Genomic DNA, 21,849 nt, shown 5'->3' on the forward strand with positions numbered 1-21,849 from the left:
CCCTAACGGGATTAATAAAGCATGTCAATTTATATTTCTCTCTCAACATTAAAATGTTGAGAGAATGAAACAGAAAGAATAATTTCAGTTAGAATGGAAAAAAAATACATCCATAAAAACTAGGTAAAGTCCATGAGTTGTGTCATTTAAACCACATTGTCCACGACAACACATGCTACACAACCAGTGATAATTTTACCGGCAGCGAGTCTCGGACTCGCTGATCAGAAAAGTGTGAATCCCATTATGCATTGCGAGAGTCCCTAATTTCGAATTCTGAAACGGTCTACTTATTCAATTGCATATGAATAACACAAACAACATATACATACAATTATAAACAAATGCTGCAAAAATTTAAATAATTCAGCGGCAGGCCTGAGGATTTCGGAAATTCATGGTAAACGATTTTCGGTTCCGTCGGATTACCCAATGGGAAACCACGGTAACTAATATTGGGTTCCGTAAACGTTCATCATGGAAACCCGTTTTTCTATTTTGACAGATATTCATAATCAAGAATTCTGCAACTCAAAAGTACAATGTTTCAAGGGTAAGTATTTGAAAACTATGCATTAACAATGAACATTACATCAGCAGCTGTGTACTCCAGGTTTATTCTTAAAAATAAATGGATCAAAAACTGGTGGCATCAGAGTATTTTTTCCAATCTCACACGGCAAGGATTAATTTACTGGTAATCATTAATACAGGAAAGTATTGATGTGGCTTGACATCCTCTTCACAAGACGATGCATGTGGAATTTACTTTCAATTTCACGAAATAACAAATGTTTTATTCGTAAAGTTACAATGCTACAACCAGTAAATTATAGAATAACCAATACTGTTTCATAATATTTTTCATAACGATTAGCCTACAAATCTAATGACCAACTTGCCTCATAATCGTGCCTCTTGTCGTATCTCGCTCTTGTGTTCTGTGCATACATCCCAGGTGAGTTTAGTGATACGCCCTTTGGATGATTCAAACGAAAAATCAGACTGGCATTCCCATTTCTTAAATATCGTAATTAATAGACCTTGGTGAGTTTTTTTCGCCGCCATCTCAAACTTTCATCCGCGCGATTCCTCAGTTTGTGGACTAAAATAGCAACATAATGTTATCTGTTGCACCCCCCTCCCCATAACACTGAAAACAAAACAAAATGAAAGTAAATTAGAAGAAAGACACTCACACACCACACACACACATACAGGCACAGTGAAATTGCGTTGATCATACAGTCAACTCGTGTGCGGTGACTTTTATGGTTGAACTATTTTTCGGTACCGTTAAAATATTCATTCATTCATTCATTCATCTTCCGAACCGCTTGATCCTCACTAGGGTCGCGGGGGGTGCTGGAGCCGATCCCAGCTGTCTCTGGGCAGTAGGCGGGGGACACCCTGAATCGGTTGCCAGCCAATCGCAGGGCACACAGAGACGAACAACCATTCACGCTCACACTCACACCTAGGGACAATTTAGCGTGTTCAATCAGCCTGCCACGCATGTTTTTGGAATGTGGGAGGAAACCGGAGCACCCGGAGAAAACCCACGCAGACCCGGGGAGAACATGCAAACTCCACACAGGGAGGCCGGAGCTGGAATTGAACCCGGTACCTCTGCACTGTGAAGTTGTTCCCATGAAATCCTCAGGCTTGCCGTAGTTTTTTTTTGTTTTTGTTTGTTTTGACTGAGAAATTTTCTTGCGTCCCAAAAACACACATTATTTGGAACTGTTTCGTCCCGTGGGAAAATTATGCGTCGAGGACGCGGGACGCTGCACAACCCTGCTTGAGTTGGATTTATATTCCCAGCCCTCACTGAAAGGAAACTCGACTTTTCAGGGAGCTCAAATAGAGGAAGCTGCTAGCCAGTCTGGTTGCATTATGTTTCCCCCACCCCTACCTCCCCATTCACTACAAGAAAAGTCTCAAGATTTGTTGTACATGTCTTATATGTACACTACATGTACTGAGGGTAAGGTCTGGGGCTCAAACAATGCTCCATTTCATGGTCTGTCATTTCTTTCCTTACTCTTCCCTGTTTTTTTCCTTTCACATGGAATCTATAAGGGCACTAAACAGCGAACCACCAAGGCTTCCCGTTCTGTCTCCCTGTGTTGGTCATTGTTGTTGTTTCTGTTTCTCTGGATGGCTTGGCAACAAGGCTTCCCGTTCTGTCTCCCTGTGTTGGTCATTATTGTTGTTTCTGTTTCTCTCGATGGCTTGGAACTGGGACAGTAAATTCCTCGTGCTTTTCATACTTGACCAATAAATCTGATTCTAATTTTGATTCTTTGTGGCAGCGACTGTCCTCTTACCAGGCAGCTAGCTTTGTTTCACTCTACAAGTGATCAGAAGTTGAGGACAGGAAGTAAACAAAACTAAGTTAATTTCTTTTAATGCTAAATCAATCTTCAAAATTAAAGCGTTGATTTAACAGACCAATGCTAATCAATTACCCAACATATTTGTCGCAAGAGCCTTTTGAACCCTATATTTAAACACACACACACAATTCACACCACACCATCCACCTGAAATAGCAGCATATTCTGAGTACACGTCCACTCACCAACATTGAGAGGTAGAACACAGTAAGCAGACTGCGCAAATGTAGGCTTGAACTCCAGTGCAGGTTTCTCTAAACGAAGGATGTGGGAGAAGATGTACTGATGCAGGCGAATGATGAGGTCAAGCTCGGTGGCGTTGAGGTTAAAGCCAGACTTCTGTAGCTCAATGGAGATCGTCACCTCACCAGAGCGTGTATAGACCGGAAAATGGGGGATCTGTTGTAAGGGGATACAATAATCACATATACATAATATATACATATACATACATTTAATAACGTGGAGAAAAAAAAGAGGAAAAAAAGTTTCTCATGGATGACCTTAATGCCACTCAGAGACCAGAACTGCACGAAAGTGAAAAGCCCGAATTGTAATTGGTATTTTTCGATCATGATCAAAAGTTACCATAATTTCCGGTATACAAATAACACCCCATTTAAAGCCACAACAGCAAATTTCTACATATATTGACCACTTCGTATTAATTGCAGCAGGTCTCCACGTAAAAAAATGGGATATTTGCGAAGCAAGGGGTCACACAGATGGATTTTTCAAAAATTTATTGACCTTCAACACTGTTAGACGCTCTTACATAATGGTGAACACAGCTAGTAAAACAGTGACATCCGAGATCCATTCTCAGGCTCACATGACATAAGGCAAATTTGTTGACAAGCTTAAGTCAAGTCAAGTCAACAGTATTTATAGAGCACTTTCAAACAGCCATCGCTGCATACAAAGTGCTGTACATAGAGCAATTTAACATGTACAATAAACAGTAAAACAAATCGGTAATAAAGACGGGAGAAAGCACCAAACAGTAAAACCAAGAACAAATCTAAGTCATGCTTTGTTGAATGCCAAAGAATACAAGTGAGTATTAAGGAGGGTTTTGAAGATGGGCAGCAAGGAGGCTTGCCGAATGTTCAGTGGGAGGTCATTCCAGAGAGAGGGACCAGCAACAGAAAAGGCTCGATCCCCTCTGAGCCTCAGTTTAGTTCTTGGTACTTCTCAATAATGTCTGGTCCGCAGCCCTCAGGCGGCAGGCAGGTGTGTAGGGGCGGATGAGCTCAGAGAGGTAAGGTGGCGCGAGATTATTCAGAGATTTGAAAACAAATAGGAGGATCTTGAAAATAACTCTTAAAATGTATGGGGAGCCAGTGAAGGGATGCCAGAGTAGGAGTTATGTGCTCCCTCTTACGAGTACCAGTCAAGAGGCGAGCAGCGGCATTCTGGACCAGCTGATGGCGCTTAATGGAGGAATGGCTGACTCCTTTGCCAGGAGGATGCAGTATGCCTCTACACAGGCAAAGGTGGAGGTTCCCATGTGATCCTCAGAACCCCGCTTTGCAGATTCACTGCCTTCACATTGGATGGTTTGTGAGGCTTTGTGAGTGCTGGGTCGCACTGCAGAGTTGGCTTTATTTATGACACTCATTCCCTATTGTCATGAAATTCATTCAAGACCAGCCATTTTGGTGGTTTTTGATCCATCTAAGGCCCACAGTGTCCTATGGCTGTAATGACAAAGAACCTACCAAATTAAATATTACATTCTCTTCTATTAAAGTTTATTTCTACCATTGGTTTTTCTTTATAAATATGCAGTCGAACAAAGGCAAGTTTAACTAAAACTCCTTTTTCTGGAAAGAAAAAAAACAGGAATCACGGCTTATGTGAAATACGTATTTCAAGTAAATTTTAATTTTGACGATATTTCTTGCTTTTATGGAAGCTCAAATACATAAAAACAGTGCTTCAAAAGAAGATGTGAAAAAGCCCTTTTGAGGCCAAAAAATAACGGTATTTTCAAGTCTTGATCGATTTACAATTTTAACATTTGCCAAAAATGTATAAGCATTATGCTATATGTACGCATCTTTATGAGTGTGCGTGTGCTTGTGGGTGAGTGTGCTCGTGTGTGTGTTAATGTGCATCTCGAGAAGCATATTTTTGGGGGGAAAACACGAAAGGACGTGATCATATTGTTCAACATCACAATACATAGTGAGAGTTTTTTGTACGAACTCAGTGATAAAAGTCACTACTAAAAATGTTTTGAATGAACACACTAATGGTCAACATTATGGCAGCCAGAATGATTCAGATGTCTGCTCTCAGTACCTTACAGAAAGGTTGCTCGTGGCAAAGTGAAGAAAACAAAATATTTTCACTTTTGCTTGGTCTGCTAACAGGATCTGAATACGTACATTACAAAAAAACTTTGTTGTTGTTGTTGCAGTCACAAACAACATTTTCTGCATTTCAAACTTCCATTTACACCAGTTTACACCAACCATTTGTTCCTTATTGCACAACAACCAATCTATTTTCATTTATTTTGTTGTTTTAGCTTTAATGTCCAAAGCTACCTATAACTCCACATTTACAAAATTCATAAGTACAGTACACACAATCAGCCGTTTTAATATTATATTATTATTATTAATAAAGGTAGAGATAAGATAATAAAACCTTTATTAGTCTCGCAATGGAGAAATTCCCAATTCACAGCAGCAAAGTTATGAAAGGAAGAAGTAGAACAACAAAATATAGGAGCTGCTGGAAAGGCAGCCACTCTTGCGGCTGGGTATTGATTCAGATTTCCCAAATCAATTTGATTTGATTCACAAGGGTCCAATTCGATTCGATTAACCAATCACTTAGTTTGGCTTTTGATTTAGTTCAGGATTTCGTCCAATATCAATTGCACTTTCATATGGAAGACATTCAAAGAAGCAATGCTGCAAATAGTAGAAACTTATTGCCGTAACTAATATATTCGTAAAAAATATTAATATTATAAATATTGTAAGTAATTTATGAATATTTACGTTAAGAATTGAACCCAAAGCAGTTACATGGCTCACGTATGCTTCATTGAACATGAGCTGATCAGAAAAATACATATAATATAAATCAATTCGAACCACAGGGCAGGCTGTGTAAAAAAACAAACAAAAAAACTCATTGCACACTCTTGACATTCACATTGCTGTTACCCTCACAATAAAGGACAGAATCCTACTGCAACGGACAGGACTGCAGGGGAAAAAAAACAAAAACAAACAAACAAAAAAAACATTGGTACCACCACTCACGAGGACGTGTACAACGCAAGAGCCAGGACAAGGCCATGGAAAATCCTGCTGGACTCCCCCACAACCTGACTACCACCTCTCCAGCTACTTCACTCAGGTAATCACTTTCGAGCCTTTTATCTCTTGCCATTAACTCCCTAAACAGTGACTCAAATCTATCGTGGATCTTTGCATTTTTGCACACCCCAGTGAGACAGTATTGCTGCATTGATCATTGTAGCTTCAGCTTTCTACATACTTTGAACAATTGTCGTTGATCAATATTCCACAGCACTAGACACCTGAGAGTGCCAAAGGACTTTCTGCATAATTGCACACCGAAAGTTGTACGACAATTACTGCTAGTGGTCATTTAAAAATGGTGCAATGGTTATCTGCATCAACTGCACAACCGTCATAATATTGTTTTGCACCACAGATCACTATATATCTCGAGCCACTGTTCAGACGTAAACATAAATTTGGCACGGTTTATCAATCGCAGTCTCAAGGTAGGGTCGAACGCTCGCTGTGAGGCCTACCATCAATTCTACCACAGGTTTCACAGCTTTTGAGCTGGAACATGGCCAGGAGTTTCCTGGTCCATGGACTCGGGGCACTCTTCAAAAAATGGTTTCCCATAAACTTTATATATCTCGTTTCTTATTTCCAGAAGCAGATTAACCCCCAGTGTCAACACTTGAACGAGTCGGGCGTGGAGACACAGACGTGCCCTGAGCAGGAGTATGTGAGGGTCCTAAACCAGAAAAGGACACCAGCTGAGATGATCATGCAAGGTTCCAGAAAGGACCAGCCATGCTGTCTGTCTGGAAGGAAAGGTTCCACGCGTCACACTGTGCAACAAGCCTGGAGCATCTCCAACTTTAAAGTGACATGCTGAAGAGTGACTGGACGTGGAAGTTGAACAAATCCATCATGCGGTCCAGGACCAAAACACGCATTTCTGTGATTGCATTGGTCAGGTTGATCTTGTATAAGGGCATTACACCAAATGCTAATGTTTTCTCCTACAATTAAGGTGAAAGATAGATCAGTTGTTTTGCTTTTGGCAAGAGAGGATACACAAGGGGTGTTCACACGGCACACATTTGCTCCGATGCTGCACCGATATATTTTGTTGCGATATATCTTACACCGGAGCAAATTTTGTGGAGCATTCACACGTACAAAGCTGCTGAGCGTGTTACACACGGTGCAGCCACGGTGCAGCCCCACTTGCATTCACATGGCAGATTCTGCAGCAGTGCAAAACAATAGAAAATAAATAGCTGTCGTATTGGTTCTTTTTAAAACATACAACTCAAGCAACTACTGTACAGGCATGTCCTTCTCCTTGTCGGTCTCCCTGCCTTCTGCTCGAGAGGCGTTCAATGACCGTCCCCGAAAACGTATATCAACGATGACTTCAATGACACTCAGAAAAGCAAACATGTAATGCATAAAACAGAAAATCATGAGAGGAAATCACAAAATAAATTCTATGGGGGGGTTGTGAACACACAACAGAGGAACAAACTACACAAACAACTCCGAGACAGTCAAGTCTCCTACAAAAGGAAAGATGACGGAAGTACAACAGAGCACGAAAGCAATGCATTCTAGCCGTATGTCTTCTCATGCATAGCGAGGCTACTCCACCCACAAATAAGCATTTGTTCCGGAGCAAATTTTTAACCCTGCAGCTTTCACATTTTACATCGGTGCTGCCCCGCAAAAGAGCATTTACTCTGGAGCAAATTTATAAACCACCTCCCTGAGCAGGGTTAAATTTGCTCCAGTTTAAGCTCTTTTCAGGGGCTGCACCGGTGTAACTTTCCACGTATCAACGCTCTCGTGGGCTGCCCCGGTGCAGCACCGGAGCAAATATTGCCGTGTGAGCACCCCTACTGACAATTATGTGATCACAATATTCATTGTAATCAAGAGAGGGATTTAGAATAATTAACTACTTACTGTTTTTAGTACTACTTTTATTGCTTCCTAATCACAAACACCTGTGTGGGATTTTCCAGCGAACATGTTTAACCTAACAGAAGGAGCTGTTATCTTGATCATTTATGTTGCTGGCACCAGCCAGAAAGGACGGTTGTCTGTCTCCTCACACATTCCAACTTTTATGACTACCCCGGATCACACTGGATTTTGTCTTTTTGTAACTGTTTTACATAGGGAGTGATTGTCCACCTCCCATTTGCATATTGCCTCTATATTATATTATTTATATTCTTATGTCTGTACATCTAAAAATACAAAGGTCTGAATCGATTTGTACCGAGTTGTGATGTTGGAATAAAGAGATGAAAAGAGATGTTGGAAAACAGAAAACGCATTGAAGTGCTGGGGTCTTTTTCTCACTTTTAGAGAAATAAAAGAACCTGTGTGCAAAGGATCAAAAAAATGGGTGAAATTCGTTTGCAAGAGGAAACGTGTGTAATAACATAAAATAAAATGAAATGTACCTATGGTCTTCAGTTCTGTACTTTGCTGTAGTGTGTATTCCTCTTCATTTCAAAGGCAGAGAATGTACCAAACCACTAACATTTGATTTAAGGGTTGTATCCCAATTATAAGATAAGATAACCTTTATTTGTCCCACACTGTCCCACAATGAGTGAATGGTGGGCGTGTAAGTGGATGCTAAAGGGACGCCCCTAGCAGGTACCAACACCTGTATAAAGTGTGGCTATGCGCATTATTGCAAAACAACTCCGGTTTTGGTTTCCAAGAACCCCCGAAAATAAATTCTACAAAGAGACATGCCTACGAAGCTCAGTTCAAACTTCAAGCCATCGATTATGCTTTTGGCATGCGTGCCAATCTCACAGCAGTCAAGCAAATGAACTCTGAGCTTGCCGTCATTCCCGGCTTGACTAAAGAAGTCCAACCGCTGGACATCGGCATCAACCGGGCGTTCAAAGTAAAGTTGCGAGCGCCACGGGAACAATGGATGATCGATGGCAAACAACTTTACGAAGAGTGAGAGGCAGCGTCGGGCGAGTTACGCCACAATTTGCGAATGAATTGTGCCTGCTTGGACGAACGTGTCTGCTTGCACTGTTGTTCGAGCTTTTGGCAAAGCCGGCATCATTTCTATGGAGCCACATAGCAATGAAAGTGACTCTGACAACGAGAGGGAACCAGGCGTTTTTGATGGATTACCGGTACTTGCACAATTGTTCAGTTTTGATACAGAAGATGAGGACTTTGATGCATTTCTGGGTGATGATTGATCGAAAAACGTGAGTACATTGTACAATGGCTAAATCAAATACAACTGAACTCAGTTTTGCTTCTGTTGCCTTTTTAAAAACGTGTTTTTAGCGTGTATCCGTATGTCTTGGCATGCTACCGTGTGCTTCAAGCTAACGTGTTTTTAGCATGCGCGCATGCATGCCATATGTTTAAGCTTGCGTATGTTTTACCACTGTAAAACTGCGCCCAATAATACAGTGCGCCGAATGGTCGTGAAAATACGGTACCTCACCAACTCCCGTTTTCACCTCATCATTGGCTGACTGAAAACAAAAGCTGTCACTTGAACCAGTTGAACCCATCTTCTAAAAATCTCTCAAATTTGATAATAGTTCAGGCCCGGAGACATCTGAAAATTCATTTTTCATCATAGTGGTAGTGCTACCTGCTGGCTAAATGAAACAGATGTTTTATTCTTTTATGTTTTTCTCCAAGCGGGTGAACCAGGTCATTTGCTCGGAAATGTGTTCAGGATTTCGTGATGATGAACCACAAAAATTGTAATGTTTCGTGAAATGCGACTGCGTTTACGAAATGCTGACAAGAAAACAAGAGTTGTTTTTGAATCCCTAAAATTACACTACTCATCAGGCCTTCATAGCTGCTTGCAGCTGGAGTTATGGTGACAATTTAAGGTGTATTCATTATTCCTCAGGGGTCCTTATTTGGTAGTTCACCTGTGCTACTTTGTATTGTTCTACATTTGTTGTGCCATTGAATAAATAAAATTTTTGAAATAAATTAAAAATACAGGTTCATAAAATGTCCCATTACTTATTTTTGTTGCCAGTTGCAATGCTTTAAAACTGGCAATTTAAAAGCAATGATATAAATATATTTTTTTACAGCGACCCGCAACATGGAACATGGACCGTAATCATTTCTACAAAAACAACAGAGATTTTGCAGTGGTTGCTGCTTTGGCCCTAAAAATAAAGCAGAGAGGCATTAAATTCTAACATACTTGTGGTATAGGTTTAGCTGTTAGGATGCCGAAACACCGGGTGCTGTCCTCTGGTGGATAGAGCTTCCTTCGGCGGAAGTTGAGCTCATCCGGGAGTGGCGTGGTGAGGACCATCCCAATGACATATAGGTAGTAAGTATGCTGGGGGGTAGCAAAACTGTCCTGCAGACACTCGGGGATCTGAAGATCATAAAGAAGGGAGAGAATTGTCAATGTCATGCCAAATCATGTAACAATCACCACTTCCACTCACAAACTAGTGAACCGCTAACACATTTTATGGAAGCATTCAGACATATTTTGGGTGTACTTATGTCACTTTTATAGACAAATTATCCTATTTGTCGTCGTAGCTGAGTGAGGGGGGCACTAAATATTTTCTTCTACCTTCGCAGGCGTAACAGAAAATTAGTGAGAACTACTGATTTAAACCGAAATAAATCTGCATACAAACACAATTGAAAGACGTCTACACAAAAATGAAATGCTAAACACTCACACACAGAAAACTGAAATTCTTTCACACGTCATAATTTTATGAAATGTGTTCATGTACGATATTGAATGATGTGTTTCAGTAGTGTACGTGTTTTAGGCTGCAGGTGTACTCATATATTTTTTTTTTTCCTATGTGTGACATACAGTGCATGTTGGACTTATTTTCATGTCAATATGAAACAACAAAATTCAGATTGTTTTTTTTTTAATCCACAGTAGGCCTCTTTTGTATATGGATATGAATCGCATTTGTATCTGATGCAACTGCAGTCTGGACGCTCAAGTTGCACTGCAGTGACTAAAAGTCATCAAAAGGTGACTGTTCGACAAAACAGACAAGCACAAAATGCAGTGATGGACGAGTGAACAGAAAACAATCAGGAGTGAAGATGATGTGAAATTATTCGGTGAAGAAAATGATTCCACAAAGTCCCTGAAATGTTCACAGATGTGTGACGACTGAGACCTTACACTATGTACACTTACTAGGGGCCATATTTAATTCCCCAATTACATTACATACAATTACATACATACAATTACATATACATGGAGTACAGTACTCTTTATGTTGCTCAATGTGACTCTCTGTTGTTTTGCAGCTTCTCGCGGCCTTTAATAAAGATTTTTTTTAACCTGTTTATGTTAATTGGACGCTAATTCGCGTTAATTGGAAGCAAATTCGCGGATTTTCGTTTTCAACTATTTTTGTTGAAAGACCATTCCCTATTTGCTTATAAAATTTGCACTTGAATACCATGCTAAAGATGAAGTGTATTCAATGTACACACAACTTTAAACTTTCACAGATAAAAATCCCAATAGATTGTTCACTACTCTTTCAAGTGAAAATTCGACAGGCCTTTGTGCAATTTTGCTTATGTATTCCTGGTGATCACCAACAGGTAACTTCAAATTTGCTGCTCGAAATTAAAACTAAAAAAGGAAACACTCCGTGCCATTTAAGATTTGTTCATTACTTGTATTCATAAAATGGTGTGTAAATGTGATAAAAGGCTGTTGATTCCTACCTCATACAGTGATAGTGAAGTCCCAAAACGGTTTACTATATATGGGTTATGAATGCATTTTATCCTATAAAGTGGGTGTCTATTTACAGCAGGGGTGCCCATTAGGTAGATAGAAAAGTGCGTCGCATTCCTCCGTTTCAGGTTGTTTCTCATCATGGCGTGCGCGCGCGTGTGTGTGTGTGTGTGTGTGTGTGTGTGCGCATGCGCACGCCGGTAAGGGTAGATCCCGGGAGGTTAGTTGATCGAAAAGTAGATCTTCAATCCAAAAAGTTTGGGCACCCCTGATTTACAGTATATACAACTATGTACAATTTCATGATGTATAATGTTAATTTTCTCTTCATTTTAAGCTTTTTAGCAAGAGCTAAAAGCTTGTTGGTCCTCTTCGTCTTTTTAGCCAACTCCTCTTGTTTTTTTTACATGCTCCAGCCTTGCTTTCTTCTGCTCCTTGTCCAATTCATCCTTTAACTTTCTCTTGCCTGACTTTGTAAAGCTTTCCATCCGTTCGATCCATATAGAGTGACATCGTCACACACTGTATACAGAGCTTTACAAGCGACATCAAGCTTTTTCACGAAACCTGACACAAGCACAATGGTTCCTCTTTACTGGTTCCTACTGGGGACACTGTCAGCTTTCTATCCAACCAGTCCCATTGAAACTTGTTTTTCAGATCTGCATCTATCTGACGCACTTTAGCTTCGTCACGAGTCTCGATAACATTCAGCATTTTGTTTAATACACACTACATACACGAGAGGCGGCCCGGTAGTCCAGTGGTTAGCACGTCGGCTTCACAGTGCAGAGGTACCGGGTTCGATTCCAGCTCCGGCCTCCCTGTGTGGAGTTTGCATGTTCTCCCCGGGCCTGCGTGGGTTTTCTCCGGGTGCTCCGGTTTCCTCCCACATCCCAAAAACATGCGTGGCAGGCTGATTGAACACTCTAAATTGTCCGTAGGTGTGAGTGTGAGCGTGGATGGTTGTTCGTCTCTGTGTGCCCTGCGATTGGCTGGCAACCGATTCAGGGTGTCCCCCGCCTACTGCCCGAAGACAGCTGGGATAGGCTCCGGCACCCCCCGCGACCCTAGTGAGGATCAAGCGGTTCGGAAGATGAATGAATGAATGAATGAATACATACACGAGTAATTTCAATACGGGAAAGGGGTTTAGAAAGGCGAACACGGATTGGTTGTGATTCTGCATTCGCCGTTATAGTGACCAATCACAACAAGACGTTGGTTTTAGGCCATATACTAAGTAACGACAAACTAACGCTTCGCGAGAAAAAATAAACTATTCAAAATGGATGCTTGCAAACTATTTGTAAACATTACGAGTCCAGCGTCTGTCGAAGACAAGTAAGTCCGGCAGCACAGAAATAACACCAGACCTGGCATAGGCTCCAGCACCCCTGCGGCCCTTGTGAGGATAAAGCAGATCAGAAAACGAATGGATGGATGTACATGAATACGCGAGAAAAAATAAACTATTCAAAATGGATGCTTGCAAACTATTTGTAAACATTACGAGTCCAGCGTCTGTCGAAGACAAGTAAGTCCGGCAGCACAGAAATAACACCAGACCTGGCATAGGCTCCAGCACCCCTGCGGCCCTTGTGAGGATAAAGCAGATCAGAAAACGAATGGATGGATGTACATGAATATCAATACTTGCGGCCTTCTCAAACATATTTTTTGTTGTTCACAATGATCATTCAGTGAGACTACCAGATACATTCTGTTCTGAATCTCTGACCGGGCAAGACGCCACACCGATCAGACCCCGAATAAATCTTACGTGCTTTCATCAAGATTCGGTGCATTGGCATATGTCCCTTGGGGGGCGGGACGAGCAGCTATCAAAGTTACGTCCACGGAGATATTATGTGCATGTGCATTTGTTCTCTGCTCAGAAAAGGCAAAAAAATAAAATAAATAATTAAAACGATGATGGACCCTGTTCCTGGATGGTGGGGAGAGGGCAGTATAGACTCACCTCCAAAAAGAGCTTGATGTAGTGAATGAATTTGTTTAATGACACTACATTTGCTAATCTGATCGTAGCTTTTCAGTTAGGAAATGCATCATGATAACTCATGTTACGTACATTGTTTGTGTGGACCATATTTCGTCTCCTGTCATAAGTAGCAGAGCACACTCTTACTATTGGTCAATACCGAAGAACCAGTCGAAGGATAATGAAGGACATTTCACAGGATGTATAGCAAGACGAACACAAATTTTGTTGAGCCAGACTTTCGTTTTTGTGGTTGTGAAGCATCCCTCACTCTCGATCATAGGTGTCAAACTCAGGTCCTGGAGGGCGATACAAACGATCAGATCACCAGCAAGCTCTGCATAAGCCTGACATTTAACCTATTCATTTCAATCAGGCGTGTTGCAACAGGGAGACTTGGAAAACATGCAGGACAGCAACCCTCCAGGCCCTGAATTTGACAACTATGCCCGAGATGATCAATCGTTGAGTGATCACACTGCACGTGAGACGATGCTATGAGACACTACATTTGTCTGAAACATGTCTGTCGGTTTAAATACGGGCTATATTTGTGTTGTCTGACGTCGCGAGTTTTTATTTTGAAATTGGCCCTCGGAAGCAATCCTAAAGCCAAAATAAAAATCAAGTCATATGTGAAGAAATGTTTAGTTGTAAAAAGCAGAAGATCTCGTTATCGAAAGCCTAATATCTGTACCATTGGATAAATGGGGAAATTTTTAATGTAAAATATGAACTTGGGGGAAAATGGCAAGTATGAGAAATGAGAAAAATTGTACGCTGGAAGGCGTCAATATTTGGAGTAGGGTGAAATTGGAACCGCATATATCGGATTTATTATATGGGAGTTACCTCAGCCTTTAATTACTTGCCTATGAAATGCGAGCCTGAGAGTTGAAGTTGACCAACGTCGGAGTTTGCACATCCTTTTTTTTCTACACTACATACCTGTATCCATCCGGAGATGTTTCATTGTATTAGTTTGCACAGTATAAAAAGAGTTGCACGAAGGCAACTGTTATTTATTTTAAGTTAAACTGCATGTTCATTGAGCGTTCATATGCCAACCACTTGTGCGTGCACACATCTCACTGGTTCTGTGGACAAATAAATCAGTTTTCTGCTCCAAATATCCTTTTTTGTGCATAAATCACACTGGAGCCTCTCTTTACATGATGATGGGGTTTAGGTTTGCTTCCGTATTTTTTCCCCGAATGAACATTTCTATTGATATCGATCAAGTGATAATCGCGATACATATCGATAATGAATTATTTTCAAACCATAGTTCATCCTAATAATTCCCTCACAGCTTTTGGGTAGCACTGTCGCCTCTTAGTCGAGCCAGGCCGGCCAGGAACGCTGGTTTCCTCCTCATCGTGAAGGTCCAGCTCTTCCTCATACTTTACGGTTTCCTTCCCGACTGGCATCAAATGATCATCAAGCTCACCTTGGAAAGTCGGTTGCAAAGCATAAAATAGGGGAATAACAAATGCTGATAACAGAGGAGGACTATGATTTGCATACTGTACCTATTCGATGTAGTTTCTCACAACAAAGTAGTGCAACTGCTTTCTCTGCCAATCTGGCACAATTCATTTTTGGACCCTGTGAAGATAGAATGTCTGAAAGAATTATTTGCTTGCTACAACACTTGTTTAGGGATGTTATAGTTTATTCCATACCTTAACAGGCACTCTCAGAGGGGAGTTGATGGGTAAAGCAAGTGTAGACTGGAATTTTCCATCCTGCATTTCAACTGTTTTACACTTGGGAGCCAAGTGAGTAAAGGGGTCACTGGGCAGGCGAGCACAGTACCTGAGCCATTTACACAACATTTATTTTTCAAAATGGCTGTTTGCATGGGTTAAATTTTGGAAACAATGGTACCACAGATAAAGCATACCTGTTAATGTGACCAATGGCAGTATTGATGGTGACCCGGGGACCTCCATCCTCAGATTGAAGCACATATGGAGGAAGGATGTTGTCATCATCCAACACCTGCTCTCCTTCAAACTCACCAACCTCCACAGATTTGGAGCACTTGTTCCTCAAGATCTGCTTGGAAGAATCATAATCATCATCATTCTACTCCCACCTTTTTTTAATTTATTATTAAAATAAAATTATTTATTTAAATGTGCGATTTTTTTTTTTAAGTTAAAGATGTGGTTTACAGAAGACTTGCAGATAGCGGAAGTTAAAGCAGAAAATGTAGAGGAGAAGGAGAGATGAAAGACAATTCTCGTCTCCCACTTCTCGAGCCGAAGCTTCATTGCGGGGGAGAGGTTTGCGTGGCCAAATCTTCCTAGGGGCTAAGTGCTCAGTATGAGATGTGCGGTCAGGGTAGGCAAGTGAGGTAGTGCTGCGCCCCGCTGGCCGTTCATAGACAAATAGTGCCCTCCATAATTGGCAAACTCAGATTTGTTAAAAGCCTCCCTAATTATTTTTTTTTAATTGCAGAAGCACACTCATGTGCGCGAGTGCATGGTTGGGCACCCACGTGCATGCATGCGCGCGCATGTGTGTGTCCTTGCACGAGTGCGATCGTACTAAGTTGGTCGCTTCAAAAGTCGATCTTTGGGCAAAAAAGTGCGTCTGTGTGTGTGTGTGTATATATATACATACATATATATATCAGAGCTGTCAGTTTAGCGCATTTTTATTGGCATTAATTTAAATGAATTTTAACGGGATAAAAATGTTTCCCGCGAGATTAACACGACACACGTCACAGCGGATGTTACATTGCTCTATAAATAAACCAGAAAAAAACAAGCGCGCTGCACAGATCCACACACGTTTGTTTTGCCAGCCACGGCAGCGCGAGACACCGAATACGGAAGAGTGTATGAATGGAAAGTTTACTTTTAAAAAGTTGCCAGATTGCTCCACTGACAAGACCAAAGTTACCTGTATCATACAGGTAAACGATGTATGCCACTGATGCGATTGTTACTTGTTTGGAACTATTTTGTGTGGAAGGTTACAGTGTTCCGTGTCCATATAAATAGAGCAGGGTCTGACAGTGACGGAGAAGTTCAGCGGTGCAGTGGTAGCGACCTAGCGAAAATAAAACGTCTCCAGTGTTGTCATCGAACCAAGTGTAATCATCCGAAATTATGTCCACACAAAACCGTAGAGACTTCCGCGTGTGTGAGATTGTGTGAAGAACTGCTCCAAGTGAAATATGTTCATGTAAAATTGAAAATCGAAATTATTTCAGTAAATATTTGCATTTTGCACATAGAAAACTGATTCATGATTCCACGTTGATGAGAGCATCAAAATGGGAAAAAATAGGACGTAAAAATATAGAAGGAAATTCAGAAATGATAAAAAACGTGTGATGAATCACGATTATTTTTTGGGGAATTTGAGCTAATTATGACAGTTGCATTTTTCATTAAATATTTTAATCGTTTGACAGCTCTATAAAGAGAGAGAGAGAGAGAGAGAGAGAGAGAGAGAGAGAGAGAGAGAGAGAGACAAAATATCTGACCTTTTCTATTGCCTTGTAGGTGCCGAGGTCATTTTGAAAGCATTTGGTCTTGTCACGATCAGCCAACATAACATAGTTGGAGACAGGAGCTCGAGCTCTGCCTTTGGACTGGACATATGATCTGTATTCAGTTGGTAAGTCAAACCGCACCACCAAGTTACACTTCGGAATGTCCACACCTTCCTCCACAATGCTAGTGGCAATCAGCAGGTTGGTTTCATGAGCTCGGAATTTACGGAGAACCTACAAGAGAAAGATGGAAGTCAATTAATACAGTGGGTAAATATTGATGGATAATGTGTAACAGAACAACCAATTTTTGAATGATACGCGTGATCAAAACCAAAAACCAATAGGAACCCTGCTCTGGCTAAAAGTTCCTCATGGGTCGAAAAATACAGATTGAGATATTCATTTTTTAAATTCTGTTTTTAATTTCCTTATTGTAATTGCTGTCACAAAAATTGTGACAGCAATTGAAACCCCTAGTTTTAAGACAAATATGTTTAGTGCTTTTGTTTAGTATCTCAACGTTTCAAAAGTCCAGAGCAACCAGTACCAAGGGAAAAAGATGTTCAACCGAAACTGTTGAAAGACCACTGAAAAGTACATTCCAACAACAGGTAAGGTCATCATTTGAGATTTTTTATTATTTAAAAGCTGAGCAAATTTGACCTCTCAGCAGATTAAACATGCCAAAAATTGTGATTTAGCCTCAACTGAAAAAACAACCTTGAACATCCCATTCATCTTGCATTTCATCTCCGGAGATATCATCAACCAAAATTTGGCTGTTGTGTTGGTCTTACATGTGGCCTTTTTTGAAGCGGTCAAATTACTTTAATGGGAAATGGATTTCATACCTCAAATGAACTCAACTCAATTTCTAAAATGAGCATTTTAAAACACCATTTCGGCAAAGAACGTACTGAACATGGAAACAAAAATCAGTCATACAAACACAAAGACAATTAAAAAGAAGAAACCAATTACACAAATAGAGCAACCCCCCCAAAACACTAAAGTAATGCCGTGTCTCATTATGAGTCAAAAAAGTTTGGGTACCCCTGGGTTAAAGGCTTAAAAAAATTAACGGGTGCTATTTCTGTATTTGACACATACACAAAACGCAGTGTATTATTGGGCGCTGCCAGTCATGGTAAAACATACGCCTGTTTAAACATACGGCATGCTAGGGGCATGCCTTTAGCGTCCTCTTACACGCCCACCCTTCACTCATTGGCGACTGGTACCTGCTAGGGACGTGCCTTTAGCGTCCTCTTACACGCCCACCCTTCACTCATTGGCGGACTTCGTCACTCACTTCCGCCTTTTCTCTGTAGAAACAGTGTGTAGGCCAGAAGTGCTCTCAGTCAGGCTTTGGAACTTGGCACATAAACTACACCGGGTGGGCAAACTAAAGCCCGCGGGCCGGATCCAGCCCGTTGGTCTTTTTAATCCGGCCCGCCGAAGGTTGGTACACAATTAAGGTTCGATGTAAATGATTGCATTCATTTAATTTGGACTTGTAATGACAGGCATTTCAACGCCAGGTGGCACAGTTACTTGAAGTTGCAAAGCACAGGGAGGGAGGTGGAGAAGACACAGAAGCCCGCAGTCGTGCACTCCCGCTCGATACGACGGAATAAGTGGGTCCGGCTGTCCGCGCCGCGATTTCTTCCATTGTATCCAAAACAGCGACATGCAAGAGACTCTTTATTGCAGTGAGTTTTACTGGAATTGCGAATATTTTTACGCCCTGTAGATCATGGCATCCTACGGAAGAGGATAAGTTTTTTTTTTCTTCATTGGCCCTAATCCTCTTCCGTAGCATCCAAACAAAGAGGAACAGTAATGACCGCGGAAGAGAAAGTGAAGTGTATCTGATTAAACGAAGCAGGTTACAAAGTATGAAACATTTAGGAGACGTTTGGAGTCGGAAAGTCTCAAATCTACGAGACCTTGAAAAACGAGGAAGCGATTCTTGCTCAGACTGATTCTGGCTATTTCCATGCTCAGAGAGAATTGCTTGCGGCTCGAAGGACAGTCGAGTAAATACACGTTTCCTGGTATGGCTTGACTATTGTCGTGCTAAAAACTTTACACAAACTGGACCGCTAAAAAGAGAGAAAGCGAATTCCATAACACTAACTATGGGCATCGAAGACTTCGAAGCGTCCCGTGGCTGGCATCAAAAATTCAATGCACGACATCAGCTGAGCAACGCTGTCTTGTGTGGTGATCGAGGAGAGGTCAAGTTCGAGACATTGAGTGAGTGGAAAGAAACCACCAGGTTTACTCGTGTAATTTTGTAGAAAGTAGTCCAAACTTTGTTACATTTTGTCACCTACCTGTACTGTATACTGCAGTTTTCGGGCAATATATTGTTCCACTTTGTTGCTTGTGTTGTCACACATATACTGTATGTTGTTAACATACTTGGAGGTTCATACAGGACACATACCACAGTTGTTTCACTGTTCTCATTAAGAAAAAAAAAGTAATGCTTTTGTTCTGTTGATGTTTGTTATGGACTGTCAACATATACAGTTTTTTATATGAACCATATCTTGTGCTGACCCGGCCCACCTGTCAAATTTAGAAATCAATGTGGCCCCCGAGCCAAAAAGCCCACCCCTGCACTTGACGCTCCGCATTATAAGGCGTCCTGTCCATTTTGGAGAAAATGTTAGACTTTTAATGGTGCCTTATAGTCGTGTAAATACGGTACTCACATCTTGTAAATCAAAAAACAATATTCCGGTTCAAAATGTTTTTGTTAAACCACTACCGTTGATATATAAAAGTGTTTTTTAAAAAGTCGCCCTTCCTCCACCACAGCCCAAAGTCCTCTGAGGGTGGTGGGGGTTGAGGGGGTGAGGGGGGTAAATTTGAGAGAAATTATATATGAGTGTAAGATTTAGTCCACAGAAACACGGAGGCACTTCTGCATGAGCATCTCTGATGATAACAATGTTATTTATGTATTTAATTTACATATCGATAAAACCTGTGGTCCAGTGGCTAGCGAATCAACCTCACAGTGCAGCGGTGCAGGGTTCGATTCCGGCTCCGGCCTCCCCGTGTGGAGTTTGCATGTTCTCTCCGTGCCTGCTTGGGTTTTCTCCGGGCACTCCCATATTTCAAAAACATACATGGCAGGTTCATGGAACACTAAATTGACCCTAAATTGTCTCTGCGTGCCCTGCGATTGGCTGGCAACCAGGTCAGGGTGCCCCCGGCCGACTGCCCGAAGACAACTAGGATAGCCTCCAGCATCCCCCGGTACCCTTGTGAGGAAAAAGCGCATCTGAAAACGGATGGATGGATATAGATAAAATGTGATTGTTAAGTGCTATATTGTGCGATAGAAGTTTGGAGTTCTTGAGGTCATGTAACGGAATATAATTTTTCTTTTCTTTTGGTAATATATACAGACAATCATCTATGAATCTTCATCGGTGTTTTTAGTAATACACTTTGCAGTGTGAACTTAGCCATTTTTGGGACAGGAGGGGTACGTGTTGCGATGTCATGGTGTTATTAAGTGAATTAAATCACCAGATTCCCATTGAAGGTCCAGGTCCAAAATTCACCACCCACCACTGGATTTTAGAGTCTCCTTTAAAGCTCTCACACCATATGAATATTTTGCACCTCATTTGCCCTTCCAAGGTTAATTTATCAGGCTGACAAGCGCAAAATTCTGGTAACCAGGCTGGCCAAGGTGGGCAGGAATGCACAGAAGGGGTGGCTCCATTTTGCACTCTACTCACGAGCTTGCGATTGCGGGCTGAGCCTCATTGAGATGGAAAAACCCATCCCATCAAATCAGGTGTGACGCACCTGTCAAGTGTTCAAGTATGTGAGTCCAGGCCTGAATAGATGCAAACATATTTTTCATCATATTTGGAGCACCACCTACTGGATGAAGGAAATGTTTTATCCTTGGCCGTTTCTCTCCTTGAGGGTTAACCAGATGTACCTCATATTTCCTGGGAAGAGTGTTTAGACCTTCATGATGTGAAATGAAGTCAAACGCTGTTGTCGTGGCAATGTACTGTTTGCCTAAAATACAATGCAAATTTTCTGGGTCCAAACATGCTAGAAAACCCAGGAAATATTTCAAACACACCAGGTTTGGCAAAGCCATCAATACTTTATCAGGTCTTTTATTTATTTTTTTTGGTGAAGAAAAAAATGAGTGGCCAGTTTTGCCTGTCTCTTCAGCATTTGCCTGAGCTGTCAATGTCATGGCTTCCTTGTGAAAGCTGACGGGATCAGGAAACATTCAAAATAAGGCTACCTGGTCAAGGCTGCGAACCAACTCCCCGCCGCTGCTTTTCCAAAGAACAAAAATGCATCAAAATATCTAACAAATACATGCTCCAATTACCGTATTTTCACGACTATTGAGGCGCCATTAAAAGTCTTAAATTTTCTCCAAAATGGACACGACGCCTTTTGGTGCGGCGCGTTCTTTATATGCGCTGTCTTCCAAAATCTGACTGACAGCCGACACGCTGTTTATATAGAGAAAAGGCGGAAGTGACTGTGGCCAGGCATGCGGGAAAGAAGTCGGCCAATCAGGGAAGGGTGGGCGTGTAAGTGGACGCCTCAAGCCAGTACCAACACTTGTATAGTGTGGCAATGTGCATTGTTGCAAATCAACTCCGGTTTTGGTTTCTAAGAGCCCCGGAAAATAAATTCGACAAAAAGACACGCCTACGAAGCTCAGTTCAAACTTAAAGCCACCGGTTATGCTTTTGGCATGCGTGCCCATCTCACAGCAGCGGTGAAAAAAACAAGTCAAGCAAATGAACTCTGAGCTTGCCGTTATTCCCGGAGGCTTGACTAAAGAACTCCAACCGCTGGACATCAACCGGGCGTTCAAAGTAAAG

At 41.4% G+C, this 21,849-nt stretch overlaps 2 protein-coding genes across 3 annotated transcripts in view; one reads left to right on the top strand and one right to left on the bottom strand.

The window, feature by feature from the left end:
* Positions 1–21,849, top strand: part of LOC127614473 (uncharacterized) — a 316,500-nt gene that overhangs the window by 82,934 nt on the left and 211,717 nt on the right. The gene's annotated exons all lie outside the window — the stretch shown is intronic.
* The window catches only part of dicer1 (dicer 1, ribonuclease type III), a 103,713-nt gene that overhangs the window by 50,172 nt on the left and 31,692 nt on the right, over positions 1–21,849 (bottom strand). For both annotated transcript variants that reach the window (XM_052085646.1, XM_052085647.1), the window contains exons 11-17: positions 16,949–17,191; positions 15,350–15,504; positions 15,129–15,261; positions 14,976–15,051; positions 14,754–14,893; positions 9,900–10,079; positions 2,585–2,798 (exon numbers count right to left, since the gene is read on the bottom strand). In XM_052085646.1, coding sequence (XP_051941606.1) covers positions 2,585–2,798; positions 9,900–10,079; positions 14,754–14,893; positions 14,976–15,051; positions 15,129–15,261; positions 15,350–15,504; positions 16,949–17,191 — 1,141 coding nt within the window. The remainder of the gene's footprint in view (positions 1–2,584; positions 2,799–9,899; positions 10,080–14,753; positions 14,894–14,975; positions 15,052–15,128; positions 15,262–15,349; positions 15,505–16,948; positions 17,192–21,849) is intronic.

This window comes from Hippocampus zosterae, chromosome 14, assembly GCF_025434085.1.
Source record: "Hippocampus zosterae strain Florida chromosome 14, ASM2543408v3, whole genome shotgun sequence".
Classification (NCBI taxonomy): Eukaryota; Metazoa; Chordata; class Actinopteri; order Syngnathiformes; family Syngnathidae; genus Hippocampus; species Hippocampus zosterae.